The sequence below is a fragment of the Saccoglossus kowalevskii genome, chromosome 7, assembly GCF_978046115.1.
Source record: "Saccoglossus kowalevskii chromosome 7, keSacKowa6.1, whole genome shotgun sequence".
In the NCBI taxonomy this organism is placed as follows: domain Eukaryota; kingdom Metazoa; phylum Hemichordata; class Enteropneusta; family Harrimaniidae; genus Saccoglossus; species Saccoglossus kowalevskii.
Window position 1 is genome coordinate 5,961,820 of NC_140647.1, and position 16,712 is coordinate 5,978,531.

The window sequence follows — 16,712 nt, forward strand, 5'->3', positions numbered from 1 at the left end:
CCCGGATTAAAATTACAATGGATAACAGAAGATAGATTAACATTGTAAACAACATAAAAAAATCCTTGATGCAATCCCTGGGTTTGGCAGATTCCCCTTTACCAATACTAACAACAACAACAACAACAACAACAACAACCACCACAACAACAACAACAACAATAACAACAACATCAATAGCCACAACAATGACTGTTAGTTTATTATGTCTGCGAGTGGTAAATATGACGACGTCCATGTTTCACCTTCCATGTGTTATTTTCATTTTACTATCTCTTCTATATGTATATACAACCGTATATTATGTCCCACTAAATATATGTTACATCTACAATGACTATGAATCAATCCGATTACAATACTTCTTGAAAACGTGGGTAAAATAACTAGGTAACATACATGAAACTATCAAGCTCGGGGCGACAAAAACTCTCATCGAAACATTAACACGAAAACCAGAATAATCCTTTGAAATACGTAGCACAGAGATATGATAATAAAGACAGGCAACATAAAAATAAATTACGTACATAAAGAAAAACACATAAAACAACAATATCTAAAAATTCCAACCACAGAGTAGCTATGACAAAACTCAGAATAGGTTCTTCAAATCGGAGATATAATAACATTAATGCTGAAAATAGAATCTGCCCAGTCTGTGATCACCAGACTAACCAACACATAGAAAGAATTTTCTATTTATTTTATTTTATTTTATATGATTTTTACTTTTTTTCTTTATCATTTTCTCCACCAATATCCCAAACTGGAGTGCGGTTTCACTCACAGATACTAATATTAATTAATATTGTCTGAACCGGCTATCATTTTATGGCAAAATAAGCCTAAATATATTATATTTCACCAGTTTACATTAATTAATACAAAAAATCGATTTTATATACAATTTACCAGTTTCTTTACTGATAACAATTCCAAGTGTTTACGGATCATATTACAATCTGCAAGAATTTGCTGTGGTGAATTAACAAGATACGAACTGCCTAACGGTAAACACTACGGCTTTATCTCGATCAAGCATGTTCCTCAACATAATAGGGACACGCAAAGCAGGGCTACATGAGGGGAAGCACTGAATGGCAAATGTTCACCGAACTAAGGGGTATAGTGTGTGTACTATATCATGACCTACGTGACGAATCACGGTATACCGATGAAGCCATCACCGGCCTATAGTTGGCAAAACATCACGGATGCTATACCGCAAATAAACAGTCAGGCTGTCAGATTTATTATTGGGGAAAGCACGTCATCAATAATATTAACGAGTGTCCCTGACAGCAGCAGCCCACGTAGATTTGACTGTTTTAGGAAATATCCACACAACCGAATTGATCGAAGTTTAATATAGGGTTCGGGCCATTTGATGAAGGGGGTGGTACGATAATGGCAAATTACGAGGAAAATATCAAAGGTAGATTAAACTCCACAAATTCAAGTATGTGGTCATCTTAGTTTACAGTCAAGTTTACTTCGCTATTCCTGGTCGTATTTTATTCTCTGTGTTTGACCCCGGGTCGATACAACCGATAGCGTACCTTGCCCCCGTAATACGGTTACGGGAGTTGAAAGATTACCAGCGTCATCGCGTTTACGCATGGGAAGGGTGGCTGTGGTTCGAAGCGGGATTTAATTGGGTTATTTGTTGGTTCCTTAGATGTATGCCTGTTTCATACACTGGCATATACAAAGAACACCCCTATGTTTTTAACATTGCCCATAATATGAGCTACATAGCTTGATCGAGTTTTAGAAACTGTTGAAAGCTTTAACCATCGACTATGTTATTTGCTATATTAATCATGTGAATTTGTCTTTTTTGTTTCAAGGGAATGTGTAGCACATAAGCTGTGAAGCAACGAACTCAAACAGCCGGGGGAATTGACGATGTTTACCATCACAGGAGGGAACTCGACACCAGAAGTTCAAGCGGTATGCCTTTCCACAGATGGTATTATTTGCATAATTTGTCGGCAGACAGAGTGGCACCATGCAAATAACACCAGCGAACACATTCCTATGCAAGCTCCATTACACTCACCACGAACACATTAAAAACTCTCTTCTGTACAGCAACAGAGGTTTATTACAGAATTTCACGACCTTTACTCTGATGAATAAATGGGTTATTAGTGATATTGTCAGTATGACTAAGATTTAACTTTAAATAGAAAAACATATTCTTTTATTTTTGTCAAGTTAAAATTAAGACGTCGGAAACATAAAGAATGTACCCAAAACGGTGTATACGGTACATTTGGACTCATAATGACCGTAGCCGGTTGAGTATTATGTATATTTATGGAGTTTGCTATACTTACCTTCATTTACAAACCTTACAAACTTCTTTTTTGCCCAGATACCTAGAGCATTTGTTTCCCAAAATGCCGTCCGATATACAGAAATTAGAATTAATCAGTAATTGGAAGCTTTAAAAACATTATATTACATTTCCTATAAATTTACATTAAATACTTTTCTCAAGACGGAACAATTGGTGGGCGTACAAACTGATGATATTGGAGCATAAGCGGAATTGTTTGGACTATTCAGGCGTTAGGGCAATGGTTCTGAATTGAGCACTTGACACACACATACAAACACACAACCTCTCTCTCGCTCTCTCCATGGCACGCGAGATACTTTGACGTTACTATGACAACTAAGCAACACTCAAGTTCGTTGAATTATTAATGATTATAATCAGTGGTTACCTTTTATTCATAACGCAATGTTGCGTGGTGTCTACCAAGTTCATGTGAGACACGTTCTTCTCGAAGTAAACTTACAGAACTAAAAAAAGTTTAATTCTGGACCGCTCCTCTTAAATAAAAAGAGTCAGCGAACTCTTCGTTAACCGGGCGGTTTTTTACTAAAATAATAAAAAATAGCGGATCAAAGGACAAGTCGACTATAATTTACGACTAAACGGGACATTATATATCCATAACTTATCGTTGGTATGTTGGCAATTCTAAATGGTTTGCGAGTATTGCATAAATACCACACCACTCAGTTGGGGAATGAAATAAGAGCAAAGCGATGAGAAATGGACTAGCAACGTTAACCCCGTGTTCGGTTTCACTGCTTTCAACCAGTTGTTTGTGTTCGTCAGTTTTACTTCCAATGTCTTTTCCCGGGGCATGTAATTAATCAATGTCGATGTCGTCGCTATTTTGGCTTTATGGAAGTGACACTTTCTTTCTTCTTTCAGGAATATTCGACTTTCGTCTCAGGGAATATGACCTCCATCCAAAGAAAATGATTCGATTCGAATACCCTACGTATAGCGCGGTGCATCATGGGACGAATGAGCAAGACTGATTAAGAACTTTCAAGAAAATCAAGACAGATATACATATGAAAATTGAATTTAAACATTCTAATAGACCAATTTTCATTCCCTCCAATGGCGATTACAAAAACGCAATAAACCATAATTGTTTAGTCTTTATAATCACGTGACTTCATAAAGTTTATGAAGATGCATTTTGACGATAATTGAAGGTCGTTTAGCTATTGAATTAAGCCTGGGAATACGTCATTACGTCACTATTGGAGGAAATCGCCCCAACTATTTACTATTCACTTCGAACTAGTAGCATTAACTCTTCATTTCACTTTGCAGAGTTCACTTTTAGACGCTGTGATGATATTGTATGGTCATGTCATTCATTGTCACATAAAGCATGAATATGACAGTAGCGTGGAGAGAGTCACACATAACAGAAAACATATACTATATTATTTTGACCCTATATTGGGGTGATTAACTGCGACTACGTACATACCAACGTGTGCCCGTTCTTTTCCATATTCCCGGAGAAGCGGATATCGATATCGTAGGAATACAAACCGGATACAACGTTCTAGATTTTCCCATTTCCCTGCCACTCCCGTTTTTACCGATCTAATGATAACATCGACTTGGAAAGAAAAACAAGACATCACCATTGGCACGTGGCCAAGGAACAGCACGTCATCGAAGGCAATTGTTTCCGTAATGACACAACCATGGTATATGTCCAGTGTTGCCATGGGGAACGAAGAGTCCAGTGTGTTGTACTTTAATATGATCCACTACATTATTATTTGTATCGATACACCCTTCAAATCGCCATGTACCGCGGCGTTCGATGTGAATGATACAGGAAGGGCATCCAAACACTCAAGATACAATCAGAGTATATTGTTACTACGACCATAAATTTGGTAAACTGCTCAACCTAAATGTTTTCCTTTGTCCAGTGTTTTTTTTTTCAGAACTATAGACACTTTTTCCGTGACTGAAACTACGTAAACGTGAAAATGCTGCAAGTTAGTTTATTGAAAAAAATATGTCACATTAAAGTGTCATGCGTGGTGAATTATTAAGTGAAAGTGAAAACACGAATAGATTTTTTTTTAAATTGAAACGCACATTCATCGTGGCACAGCTATCTTGACTTACTAATCAAACGTAACAGCGGAGCTATCGCTGTGCTTGAGATTTATGTCAACTATCACATAAGTTGAAATAGATACATAATATCATGTTATTGAAGTTATGGAAAATATGCACATGCCTGACGAAACGAGCTGAGTTAAAATGATGTATATTGCCTGACACTTGCAATCATCTTTCACTGCGTGAGAATCAAACCTCAAAATATGTTATAGACGTTCGCTGTTAGAACGCCAGTGGCAATGAACGTGTTTTAAGGCGAGCGTATGTGATGAGAGCGTCCGTGTTCGCTAAGGAAATCGAGTTGTGTTTCCCGTTTACACTCCCGCCGGCGGTAGATCAAAGTTGCGGCGCACATAAGAAGGTTATGCTATAAAAACCAAGTATTTTACAGCTGTATTCTCCGGGGACCTTTGCACGTATTTAGTTGCTGTGTTTTCTTCCCAATATTTTATCCCTGACAAGCCAGTGTGTACGGAAACCGTACCAAAAAGCATCAACGTGGTGGACATCATTAATTTTATTTATTTGATTTCTAAGTTGCTCGTGTTATGATATACTTTTGGCGAATAGTTAAGCATAGGATGAAAACAGGTAGTTGTGAGGGATCGGGCGTATTGGCCGAATAGTTGCAATAGAGTGTTTCCACACAAGCCAAACGTTTAATATCCAAATTGATACATAGACTGGGCGTGAATGGATATAACAAGAATCCTGTCCCACGCAGTTAGAAATTAACCACCACCATTCGAATGCCCTTTCATTTAGATGGTATTAGGTCGAATTACAACTTGGTGAAATCGACACGGTTGTTATGTGAAAATTGTTGAGTTGGTCTATATTGCTTATAAATATCGGCAACTGGTCACTATCCCCTATGTTTGCGATACACGTCTCGACTGTGAGTACATGGTATGTTTAATCTCGGTAAAACAACAATCGGGTTATTTGCGAATATTGATATATTAATGAACGTCGATATTCCCCCTTATTTCGATATTGGTTCTAACTTGTTCAGAGATCCAGACAGAATATTATGTTTCTGGTTATCGTGCGCATCAATTAAAAATGTGCGCGTCGCACCCTTTTTTGTAGTAGGTTTTTTGTTAGAACTTTAAACAAGCAGCCTATCGGCTGAGATAGCTCCGCTGTTAGCAATGCACATTTCAATTAAAGAACTGAAGACATCATTAGAAAATGAACAATATGTATAGTATCAAAGCAATCGGACTTACAGTTTTTAACAAGAAGTCGAAAATATCACTTTCTACCAAAAATGACCAAAATATTCACCAAAATTAGAGAATTGAAGATATCATCACGAAATGAACAAATCTAAGAAAGGTCTACATGTAGTATCTATATATGTAATATCAAAGCAATTGAACTTTTGGTTTTTAACAAGAAGTCGAAAATATCACTTTTTACCAAAAATTACAAAAATATTCACCAAAATTAGAGAATTGAAGATACCATCACAAAATGAACAAATCTGAGAGAGGTCCACATGTAGTACCTATATATGTAATATCAAAGCAATTGGACTTGTAGTTTTTAACAAGAAGTCGAAAATATCGCTTTTTACCAAAAATGATAAAAATATTCACCAAAATTAGAGAATTAAAGATATCATTACAAAATGAACAAATCTGAGAGAGGTCCACGTGTAGTACCTATATATGTAATATCAAAGTAATTGCACTTGCGGTTTTTAACAAGAAGTCGAAAATATCACTTTTTACCAAAAATGACAAAAATATTCACCAAAATTAGAGAATTGAAGATATCAACATGAAATGAACAAACCTAAGAGAGGTCTACCCAAGGTACATATACACCAAGTATCAAAGCATTCAGGCTTGTAGTTTTCAAGAAGAAGTCGAAAAAGTAAAACATTGACACGGACGATGGACGACGACGGACGACGACGACGACGGACGACGACGGACAATCACTCATATGATAAGCTCCGCTCGACAAAGTCGACAGCGGAGCTAAAAAAGGGAAAAAAGAATTACATTTTCATGAAATATCAAAATAAATTAATTTAATAAATTCTGAAAATAACTTCTAAGTTGATGCGGACCTTGTTTTTTTTGGGGGGAGGGGGCAACAAACACATATACTTGTACATTGTTTCATTAAATACAAATTCCAACTTATATTTTATTCCACGAAAAACATGGCATGTATCAGATTATACAAAATATATCTCACTATGTAGTATTTAAAATAACAATACTGGTCACCATGGTTGGAGAGAATGATGCCATCAATAAGTACAATGCATAAAGTATATATGTAATATAAGGGAGTGATTTCAATATACAATGTACTGGACAGTGAATGGAGAAGAACACCTTGTGGAATATCAATAATTGCCATTTTAACTGTAGTGTACAATCTGGAATAAACAAGTGACACTCATGAAGTAACTTTGGTATATATAAACACATGTCCAACGCAGATAACCCTGTTTTTTAACATGTGTACCCTAGTTCGATCATTATCATTGCATTGCACATTCATCCAAGCGCATAACTTTACATATACGTCATAGATGGGGAAACGCGTCATAAAGGACCTACAATCTAATAGTATAGTCTTGATTACATGTCATATTTTAATACAATTTGCGTGGAGTGAACATGGTCGATTAAGTTTCAATTTTGTATGAACTATGACCTAATGTCATTACAGTTTAGAAACATATTACACATAAATACATGAACTGGGCGATAAATATGTTGTACCATGACCATCCAATGAGTGACTATTGTATTACTCCGCCATAACGATACATGAAAGCGAATATATACGAATTATATATTCTTGTGACCTAGGTAGTACGGACGCGAAGTATTCGGGTAGTGTTTTGTTTCTCTTATTAGTTCAGGAAAACACTTGTTCATGGTCGCAAAAAATCGTTTTCTATGGAGGTTGCCGAATAATAAATACCATCAGACAAGAATGTTCCATATCACAGTTTGTTTCCAACTTTAGTGGCCCCGTCGGCATGTGTTCAGTGATCCGAACTAAAACACTCATCAAGCCTGGTACTACAGATTTTCTGCTTATATGTGGCTGGAAACTTTATAACACTTCTTCTTTTAGGACGTTGGATATACGGGAACATGAAGTGTCCACACCATATAATAACCTGACGCGTAGATAGAAGAACATTGAAAGCACTAGAATGAAATAAAACAAAAAAAACATTAGAATTGTAATACTAATAATGTAAAATACGTACGCTTAGACAGATTACAATCATACGCGTTCATATGAAGTAACCACCATGACACCATCGCCACCAACACAAACAACTACAGCAACAACAACAACTACAACAACAACAACAACAACAACAACACGGAAGCAATATACGTTGTTCAATCACAATAACTAAGGCGTCCTGTGCGTATATGTACTCATAGTACTGGATTCTCTTATTGTTATTAATGTGGTAAACACACGTTACGCTGACACGTATTAAACGTTACCAATTTTTAGTCCAAAGCATGAAAGTAACGCGGTAAATAGTGATGTTCTTCTAAAACGCCCAAACATAGACGTGACAACATGTTGTCAGACACGTATTATTTAAAGTGAAAGTTGTTGTCCGACAACAATCCACTGTGGAGAATTCGTTCGCCTTTATTGACCAAATGGATACATACTATTTGATGAATGGGCGTGTCGCACTTAATACCAGTGACCTCTTGTTTAGGGCATGGGGCGATGGTTTCAATACTAGTATGCAATGATTCCTAGTGTATCTATGTTCTGTAAATATATGAAGCTAAACTCGCCTCACACCATTGTATGTTTTCTTTCGCACTTTAAAAAGACACTATTTATTTATTTATTTATTTATTTATTTATTTATTTATTTATTTATTGGAAAATGGCTGAATGGTAACAAAATTAGACGTACAGCTACTCTTACATCACGTGATATCACTTCAGTATATTCTAACCATACTTTTGGCGACGTAGCTCTAAAATTAGGCAGTTCTGACACACAATTTAGTTCTCTGGGCGAGACAGTACCTGTTGCACGATGTACAATATGTATGGCCAGTGACAGGATGGCAGAATATCATCACATCATGTACGACAGATCATGGATGAACCTGGTTACTTGCACCATACGCGAAAATGAACGTACGTTCCATCGGCCTGTACGTCCCGTTAGATTCAAAAGTTTATGACATTTTGGATATATCTCTAGGCCATGGTATATTCCGTGCCGTACAAAGTACAGAGCGCGTCACTGTTAAAATAATAAATGTCATTTTTGAAACGCCGAGAGTACAAATGATAATATACAAAACATGGCAGAACAATATGTTAACCGGGTTGACTTTAACGATTATCTCCTCGGGCCTTCAGAGTAAAAGGGCTGACAACTTTCTTCGACCCTTGGGAAAAGTTCGGTAGAAAAACACAGTGTTTACGTCATTACTAAAACAAAGTCCCATGACAAACGAGCATCTACGGACGACAGTTTATTTCTGAAGCGGTAAGAGGAGTTGGGTTGCAAGACTTGCCTGACACGTTGACAGTATATCAACGATCTACGCAAACGAACGCGGACAGCTGTTACTATCACTCACTCGCTGCGTCTTGAACTGAATTTAATTGCGGACTAAATATTTAAGAACACTCCGTCAAAATGAAATAACGTATCGTGGGTAAGACTAACTCAAATGACGGAAATATAGACAAATTGAAGAAACGAAGGATATATGTTGCCAGTGGCGTCAACCGGTATCGCCAAAATATGCACGTAAATTTAAAATTCCTTAACGTAACAGGAGTTGTTTTAGAACATGAATAGACACACTGCCGACGAAAGGACTTCCGACCGATAGGTTTGAAAGTTTGAGAAGCAGCTTGGCCTCGGTGTTTTTCACGCTTTAATAGAATTATTGGTTATCTGAGGCGGCAATCAAATGAGATGCCAGTTAATGTTACCAAATATCCCCCTTAGCTACACAAGATTGCTTTCCTCATCTCTTGTTTATTGTCGAAATCATTCCACCACGCTTTGTAGGCACAGTCGGAGCGCGGCAAAGGTGACTCGTAGCGGTAGTGACCTGAGTGAACAGAGGGAGGAAATCCCCGATGGCCTGCTGTAAAGCCGACGCCATTTTGTCTAGCCGCCTGACTGGCAAGCCGATACACTCGTAGCCGCTTTACCACGTTTAGCTTAACATTTCTGTGATTTGATAAAAATAAAGTGTATAATGTGTAATATATTTTACGACCAACAAAAAACAGGAGATGTAAACAATGTTAGCAGATGGGGGTAGTAAACGGTATCGAGTTTCTACCAACCACTCAAGGTTTTACTTTTTGGGGATGACACGACACAGGGGTTTCAGGATGTCAACAGTAATAAAAGAATAACCTCAGTGGAAAACCAGGACATTTTCTGGCCATTGTCAAATCAATTTTCCGTTTAACAATCATTCCAGGTCGTTCAACATTTGTTCAAACGAAATATTACTGTTTCGTGCCGAGGACATTACCGCTTTAAACGTCTGATACAATTGCGACAACTGCACCACGCTGATTTAACACCGGGACAGTGCGCAACATAAGCCCAAATAAAGTTGCAGACTGCAAATGTCACGACATCAAGTGAGATTTTGTTTGCCTGAGTAAGAAAATTAGATTAGACAGATCAAGGAGACAAACAACTAATGAAGGCGGCGTGGGCAATACGATGTGGCTACGAGGCGCCGGTTTCCCGGGCAGATTAGGGGAGACAGAGAAAACTGCTACGGTTTTAAGTTACGGTAGTTGTCCTATTCGTTTCAGTCTGATGAGTCACTCGAACTATACTACGAAAGTTCAAATGTTTCAACCGTTTACAAGCATATACGTAACTTACTCTTATAATATTCGCGCTAGTTTCCAACTGTCGCGACTCGAAACTAGTATTTTGCGACATTCCGTTACACGCAGTGCAAATAATATTAATACCAAGCCATCCGAAATACGCGCCTGTTGCTTAGCGACCTCTCTTCTATCCCAACTAATAACTACATTATTACAAAACTACATAGAGATAATATAATGTGTTGCATTTTTTTCGTACCTGTATGTAAAGGGTGGACGACTCGTAGCTATCGGGGCGAGCTGTTACCGGCCATATTCCACGCACCTTCCATCCTCCACACCGAGAAGGCATAACTTAGTCTCTCGTGTGCTACGTAACTACAACTGGTCGGCATGTTTAGCCGTGTGTCGACCTCATCACTTCGAAGCACTTGATACAAAAAGTCTATGTATCTTGTTGCCAATTTCAGAGTCTGTATTTTGCTCAGTTTGTCCGATGGCAAAGTTGGAATGATTTTTCTGAGTGCTGAAAATGCTTCGTTCAGAGACTGAGTCCGTTGCCTCTCCCGCACGTTAGCCATGACTCGCTGGTTCTGAAGATCTTCGTAGGTCTGTGCAGTCACGTGCTTTCGACGCATTTTACCCCCATGTTCGCTATCATCTCCCGACTTCCGATATCGCCTCTTCCGCGTGTAACGCGGCTTCTCTTTGAAATAGTCCGCGTTGTCTTCGCTACCCATATCATGGGGCGGTGGTGATGCGTTCAAACTACTGTTAAAACTACTATCACTGTCCTCAATAGAGCTGCTGTGGTGTAATGTGGACATCACTTCCATGATGGGGAGCAACTGGCCCGGTAAGTACGACGTGGTACACATATGAGAAGAGGCCGAGTACTCCAGACAAGTTGACAGTACAAGAGACAGATAAACGACTGGCGCCTCTCACGCAGTTCCGTCCTATTTGAAGAACCGAAGATAAATGAAACACAAACTTTCTCGGCAATTGTTGAGGGAGTGTCCGTACACAGTGGGACACTCCGCTAGTATAGATCAAAATGCCAATCACTTCTTTATTAGCTATTCCAGATACAAACAGTCCTCCCCACGTAATATTCCGTGACTATGACTGGCCGCCTAATACTTTCAGGAACGAAAACTTCCATATGAGTTGTAGTCGAGTTCGGGTAATATTTGTCTATTTGGGGTTTCTTCTAATGTCCATCTATAATTACCTAAAAATAATAAAATAAACATTGGATGGACATTTTTTTAATTATGGTGACGTCATATTAGTATTGCGGGCATCTGAGAAATACCAAGTACACAACAAACGTTCAACTTTTATTCGAGTTTATTTGTAGAGACGAATTATGGAGAAATTTGAAAACAAAACTTGTTCGTTACCACATTCACGCATTCTAGAGGGGTGGCTTTAGTTTTTCAACAGCCGTTTGTGGGCATGCTCCGTTCTCCAAACTCTGAGATTAAGATCTGCGTGTAAAGCAATATCATAACAAACACAACACCAATCAAAACAGGCAATACAATTAAAACACAAGATAGTGTCAGGTAGGGGTCGCAAGTGAAACGAAGCCGATGAAAACACGTGCAAACAGAGCGAGACCCCTACAGTGTATGTGACGTATAGCGGTAGATTTAGTCGAATTTCCCGCCCAGTCGTTATAAGGGACCCTAACTGTGAGCAAAGGTCCGACATAACTTTTACAAGCAATCGATACCCATCGAATGCGGATGGTAGCAAGTCTGGTGAACGGAAATCGTTTCTTACCATAGCGCGTCCAAACTAAAGTAAACAATCGCAATTGAAGAAATGTTCGGCAACATTTTTAATAAGCAATCAGAAATCTACATTTGAAACCTGCACAACTCGGCGGTTTCCTCCATCACCGTGAATACCACTTTTAAAGGAACATCTGCTGCGTTTTCACATACCATGTTTTTCATATTTTAAATCCATGCAAATACTAAGCCAAAATTAACTGGTGATTTTACATGTTACATGGCATATATTTATGATAATATTATGCAAATAGCTAGGAAATGTGTGTTTTTTTGGGGGGCGACCAGCTGCTCTTTGCATATGTGTATATGTGTATAACATTTTCACTCACGTGTGTTAATTTGGTACCGCCTAAAATATAGTTACATTTCAGTACCTACACGGATTAACAAATATGAAAACGTTTACAAAACTCACATCTCCTGAAACACATTTGCAACTTCAGATTTCTCAAAGAACTTGACAAAAACATACGATAAAATGGTACATAACTCGATGCATGATCATTTCGGCGTTACCCGGCGATAGCGCAGGCGATAAAATAAATCGTTTTAATTTCTACGCACCAATTCATCGTCACAGTTCGCAGAGACGGCTCAGTCGAAATATTTAATCGAAATGTAACATGTTTATTGAAAAAAATCAGACATAATTTTTGGAAAGTCTGAAGGATTTCCTCTGTTTCTCACATGACAATATTTTAACTGCATTTTGCTAAATAAAATGTGGCACGTATACCCTATTAGTGCATTGAATATATATATATATATATTGATTGCTTGTCCTGATGTGCCTTGACTCACGACTCGTAATGCTACCACGACCACATAATGGTCGAGTACTTTGTAAACACTACTACTAACAGACGTTTTACGAACTCAGTTTGCAAATCAATCGCGTACATTTTGATTTCAGTTCGACAACTTTACTCATTGTCTTCGAAGATCAACGGATTTCATTGCATTTCGCCGCTGTCCACATATTGTTCAGGGGAAAACATTACATATATATATGATAAAATGGTAACTGGTGATCTGAGGTTTGAATTCTGAAATCACGTCTAGTACTGTATTTAACAACACCCAGCTGCGGATAAATAATGGCACAATAATATTTTGATTTTAGTTTTACAATAAAAAGAACCATGTTCTCGATAATGCTGAATCAGCCGTTGGGGTGTATTGGACTCTTCACAAACGTTGAATCTCAGCGACTATTTTAATAAAATTCATGTACTAGGTCTCGTACTACAATTAAATTAAACATAGACGACAAATGCAATAGCTTTCATAGCAGGGATATTTTTACACACGAAGACAATGAATCAAATATCCAATATTATTACGAGTTAAAACGAATGGTTTGTGCGGTGTTGAAAGTCCTAAATGACAGTCGATTCAATTACACTCGTGTTGGCAATATCAGAAAAAAATGACCTAGTCGACTGCTTTTGTATCAGTCCGTCATTCCAAAAACCAGTCCCGTTTTCGCTATACTTATATTCACACATCTTATGGCTTGCTATCATATTAAATAACACACTTTGAAATACAGACCATTCTATTCCATGTGTGCACCAGTATTCTGGACCTCACAGTATACAGCGTTGCAAGTGTCTTTCAAAACTCATTTTTTATTGTATGTTGCACACCTACGGGATACGCCCTGTCTATGTGCATTAAAATGTGTGTATACTTATTTTACCAAGATCTGTAAGAATTGTCCGGATGTCCAAAAATAAATTCCCGCCCAAAACGTAGTACTGTCGCTCGTAGTATGTGATTAAAAAGGTAGACGTGTCTGCCGATTTTAACGGCGCCTATTGATAACATACTATCTTGCATCCGGAATAGTACAATCTATAACAAATATATTTTTCAGATAATCATCTCTCGATTTGTTTCCCATAATTTCGAATTATCTTTATAAATGGTTTTAGCGTTTAATCTAAACCTTATGAATGCGACATTGTGACAAGATGCAGATTGCAAATTTGTTATACTGAAGTTTTTTCCGGCATGGGAGAGATACCTGTCGGCGCCCAGCGGTGTGAGGAATTTAAATAAATAACAGAAAAATCGTGTGTGTTTTCTTTTTTAATATTACATGACCATAGGAAATTCGTCATGGAATTGGAACAGTTAAGAACGGCTTATTGTGGTGAATATCTGTCATTTCTCACTATGCACGTTAAGTACAATGCACAAGAATACTTAGCAGAAACTACCTTTTGATGTTCTATGAAAAAAAAACATTTTTCTGTCTGAGTGAAATGTATGTGCGAAGAATTAAGTTCATGCTGTGTGAATTCAAATCGGGTATCGACGTCCGACCAATCCCGGCTGATTCACATATCGTTAAGAATATTTCTTTGCGGGTACTTGTTTTTAGAAACGGCTGAATTGTTACCAATAACTAATTAATTGCAATTTCTAATTTTCTTTCGGAACATACGTACTATACAATTGTTTTTTCTGACAGTATTGTTTGGATGCTACAGAAAGCGATTTATTTTCAGTATTTGAAGGTATGCCGACAGGTGGGCAACTCCGGGCTGTCGAAGCACAGGTAGGTCAAACATTTTTGAAAAACAAACAAAAAACCAGCAATATAAAAATGCTTCGCACAAACATAGCAAGTACATGTTTATGTGTATTTATGTCGTATTCTTGTACAGATGGTGGGCTAAACGTGGGATATTTCGTTTGATTTCTCAATGTCAGAGGTGTACCTTTTGTCCAGTCCAGGTGTACAATCACGGCCGTGCCATGTTCGTTATAAGGATCTGAAAATAAAGATGCGTTGCACTTTGGTGTAATTTTATTTATCTAATGCATGGAAAAACAATCAGTTTATATGCAAGAATTACGATTTTGTAATTTCAACATCAAAACCGACTTCGATTAATTGTATTTATGGTACCTACAGAACACCTGGCGAAATGTATGTACCAAGAGGTGTCGGTCTGAGTTGTATAATCAGTCGTTATTCCTAAAAGCCGCTTAAAGTTTTGTTAATTCAAAATATAAGTTTAAAATGATATAAACATGCTCGATGATTTTATTTCGTTACGATTACATGGCAATAATGTTCCGATCAGAAGTCGTTTTCCCACTCTGGCCATGTTTTGCCCGGTCTTACAATCAATTCTTATCATCCCTATGCCAATAAGAAAGGTCTTCTGGAATTTCATAAATAGTCATGTTCACCGGAATTTCATAAATAAAACTGTGGTCTGAATCCACATAGGCGATGAACGCTTACCACCGACTACGGGGACACGTTGGAAGTACAATAGGACGACGCTCGTTACCACGTCACTTCGCGCCTTCACTACAGCTTTGGCCAATTTACATATATCCAGAACGATATTGACGAAGAATATTCAAGAAATATAATTTTTGATCGTGTTCATATCCTTCGTATCACACACACTGTGACTGTAATGTCAATAACCCATCTAACCACAGAGCTCTTCTCTTGGTCTAGATTTCTATTGTTACATGATACAACTATTATTGTAGTTCAAGCTTTCGCTCAGAATGTTCGTGATGGAATAGACATACAAACCCAACTAACTTCAATATTTTTACTGCATATGGCTATTCCATGTACGGACCAAATCTCAGGTACAAAATCCTCGACAAAATGTCAGCACCTAATAGTACATTTAATATAAATCATGATAAGTGTGTAACCTTGGTTTCACTATAACAGTATTTTCGTGTCAACGTAATGCTTACACGATTCGAATAGTAAACAGGTAATATTCTAGAACTCAACTATAACATAATTGATACTGAAAACGACAAACACAACTATTCATGAAAAATTGACCTAAGCAATATATATATATCGTATTAAGGATTGAAAATGTACTGCACATGCGTATTGTTATACACATCTGTTGCTATTGTTATTTTGTTGTTGCTGCTGCTGTTGCAACTGATAATATCGAAAATCGAATATTGCAAACTTGGTTCCAAGTTTGTATAATTATTGTAGCCCAAGTACTAGTATACCCACGCCTAAGTTAAAATTATGTTGCACCATGTCTCGAATATTTTTGAGGTACGTACACCATTAGACAACATACGTTTGTGTTTAAAACTTTCCATTCGTTATAAATAGACCCCACAAAAATCAACTTGATATATATGGAAGAGTAACAGAGATTTCGCCGACTGAAAAGAATGGTTTATGTTTGCAGCAAATGACGTGGCATGTATAGTTTATTTATATTAATTTGTTTATTGTAGTAAAATTCGCACATACACTAGAATATTATATAGCTTCGTTATAAATCATAGTACTGCATTGTGTTTGTTTGTCGCCACTGTAAACATAAACATCGATGATGTGTTTTATGTTGGGAGAGTAAAACCGTGCCATTTAACCGTGGGCGCATTTTGTCTAATTACCGGACATGTCCATCTGTGTTCAGGTTTTTCATTCCGTTTCTTCATGGGTGTTCGATTCGATCTGAGTGCTGTAGTTTATTGATGGCTTTGAAAAAGAAATTAATAAAACCAGTCTTTAATTTTCAGATTGGGTTAATCAGTGTCTATAGTGGTATGACAATGTTAAAACC

The 16,712-nt window shown here is 37.5% G+C and overlaps 1 protein-coding gene and 1 long non-coding RNA gene across 2 annotated transcripts; one reads left to right on the plus strand and one right to left on the minus strand.

Moving 5' to 3' along the window:
- The first annotated feature begins 1,341 nt into the window (after nucleotides 1-1,341).
- Nucleotides 1,342-3,431, plus strand: LOC144359608 (uncharacterized). Its single transcript, XR_013422051.1, has 3 exons — nucleotides 1,342-1,438; nucleotides 1,854-1,956; nucleotides 3,239-3,431. It is a non-coding gene; the product is annotated as an uncharacterized LOC144359608 (long non-coding RNA).
- Nucleotides 3,432-7,066: 3,635 nt separating this feature from the next.
- twist (protein) lies at nucleotides 7,067-11,242 on the minus strand. Its single transcript, NM_001165012.1, is given in 2 exon segments — nucleotides 7,067-7,659; nucleotides 10,578-11,242. A coding segment is annotated over 1 exon segment (591 nt). The 5' UTR covers nucleotides 11,197-11,242; the 3' UTR covers nucleotides 7,067-7,659; nucleotides 10,578-10,605.
- Between the last annotated feature and the right edge of the window lie 5,470 nt (nucleotides 11,243-16,712).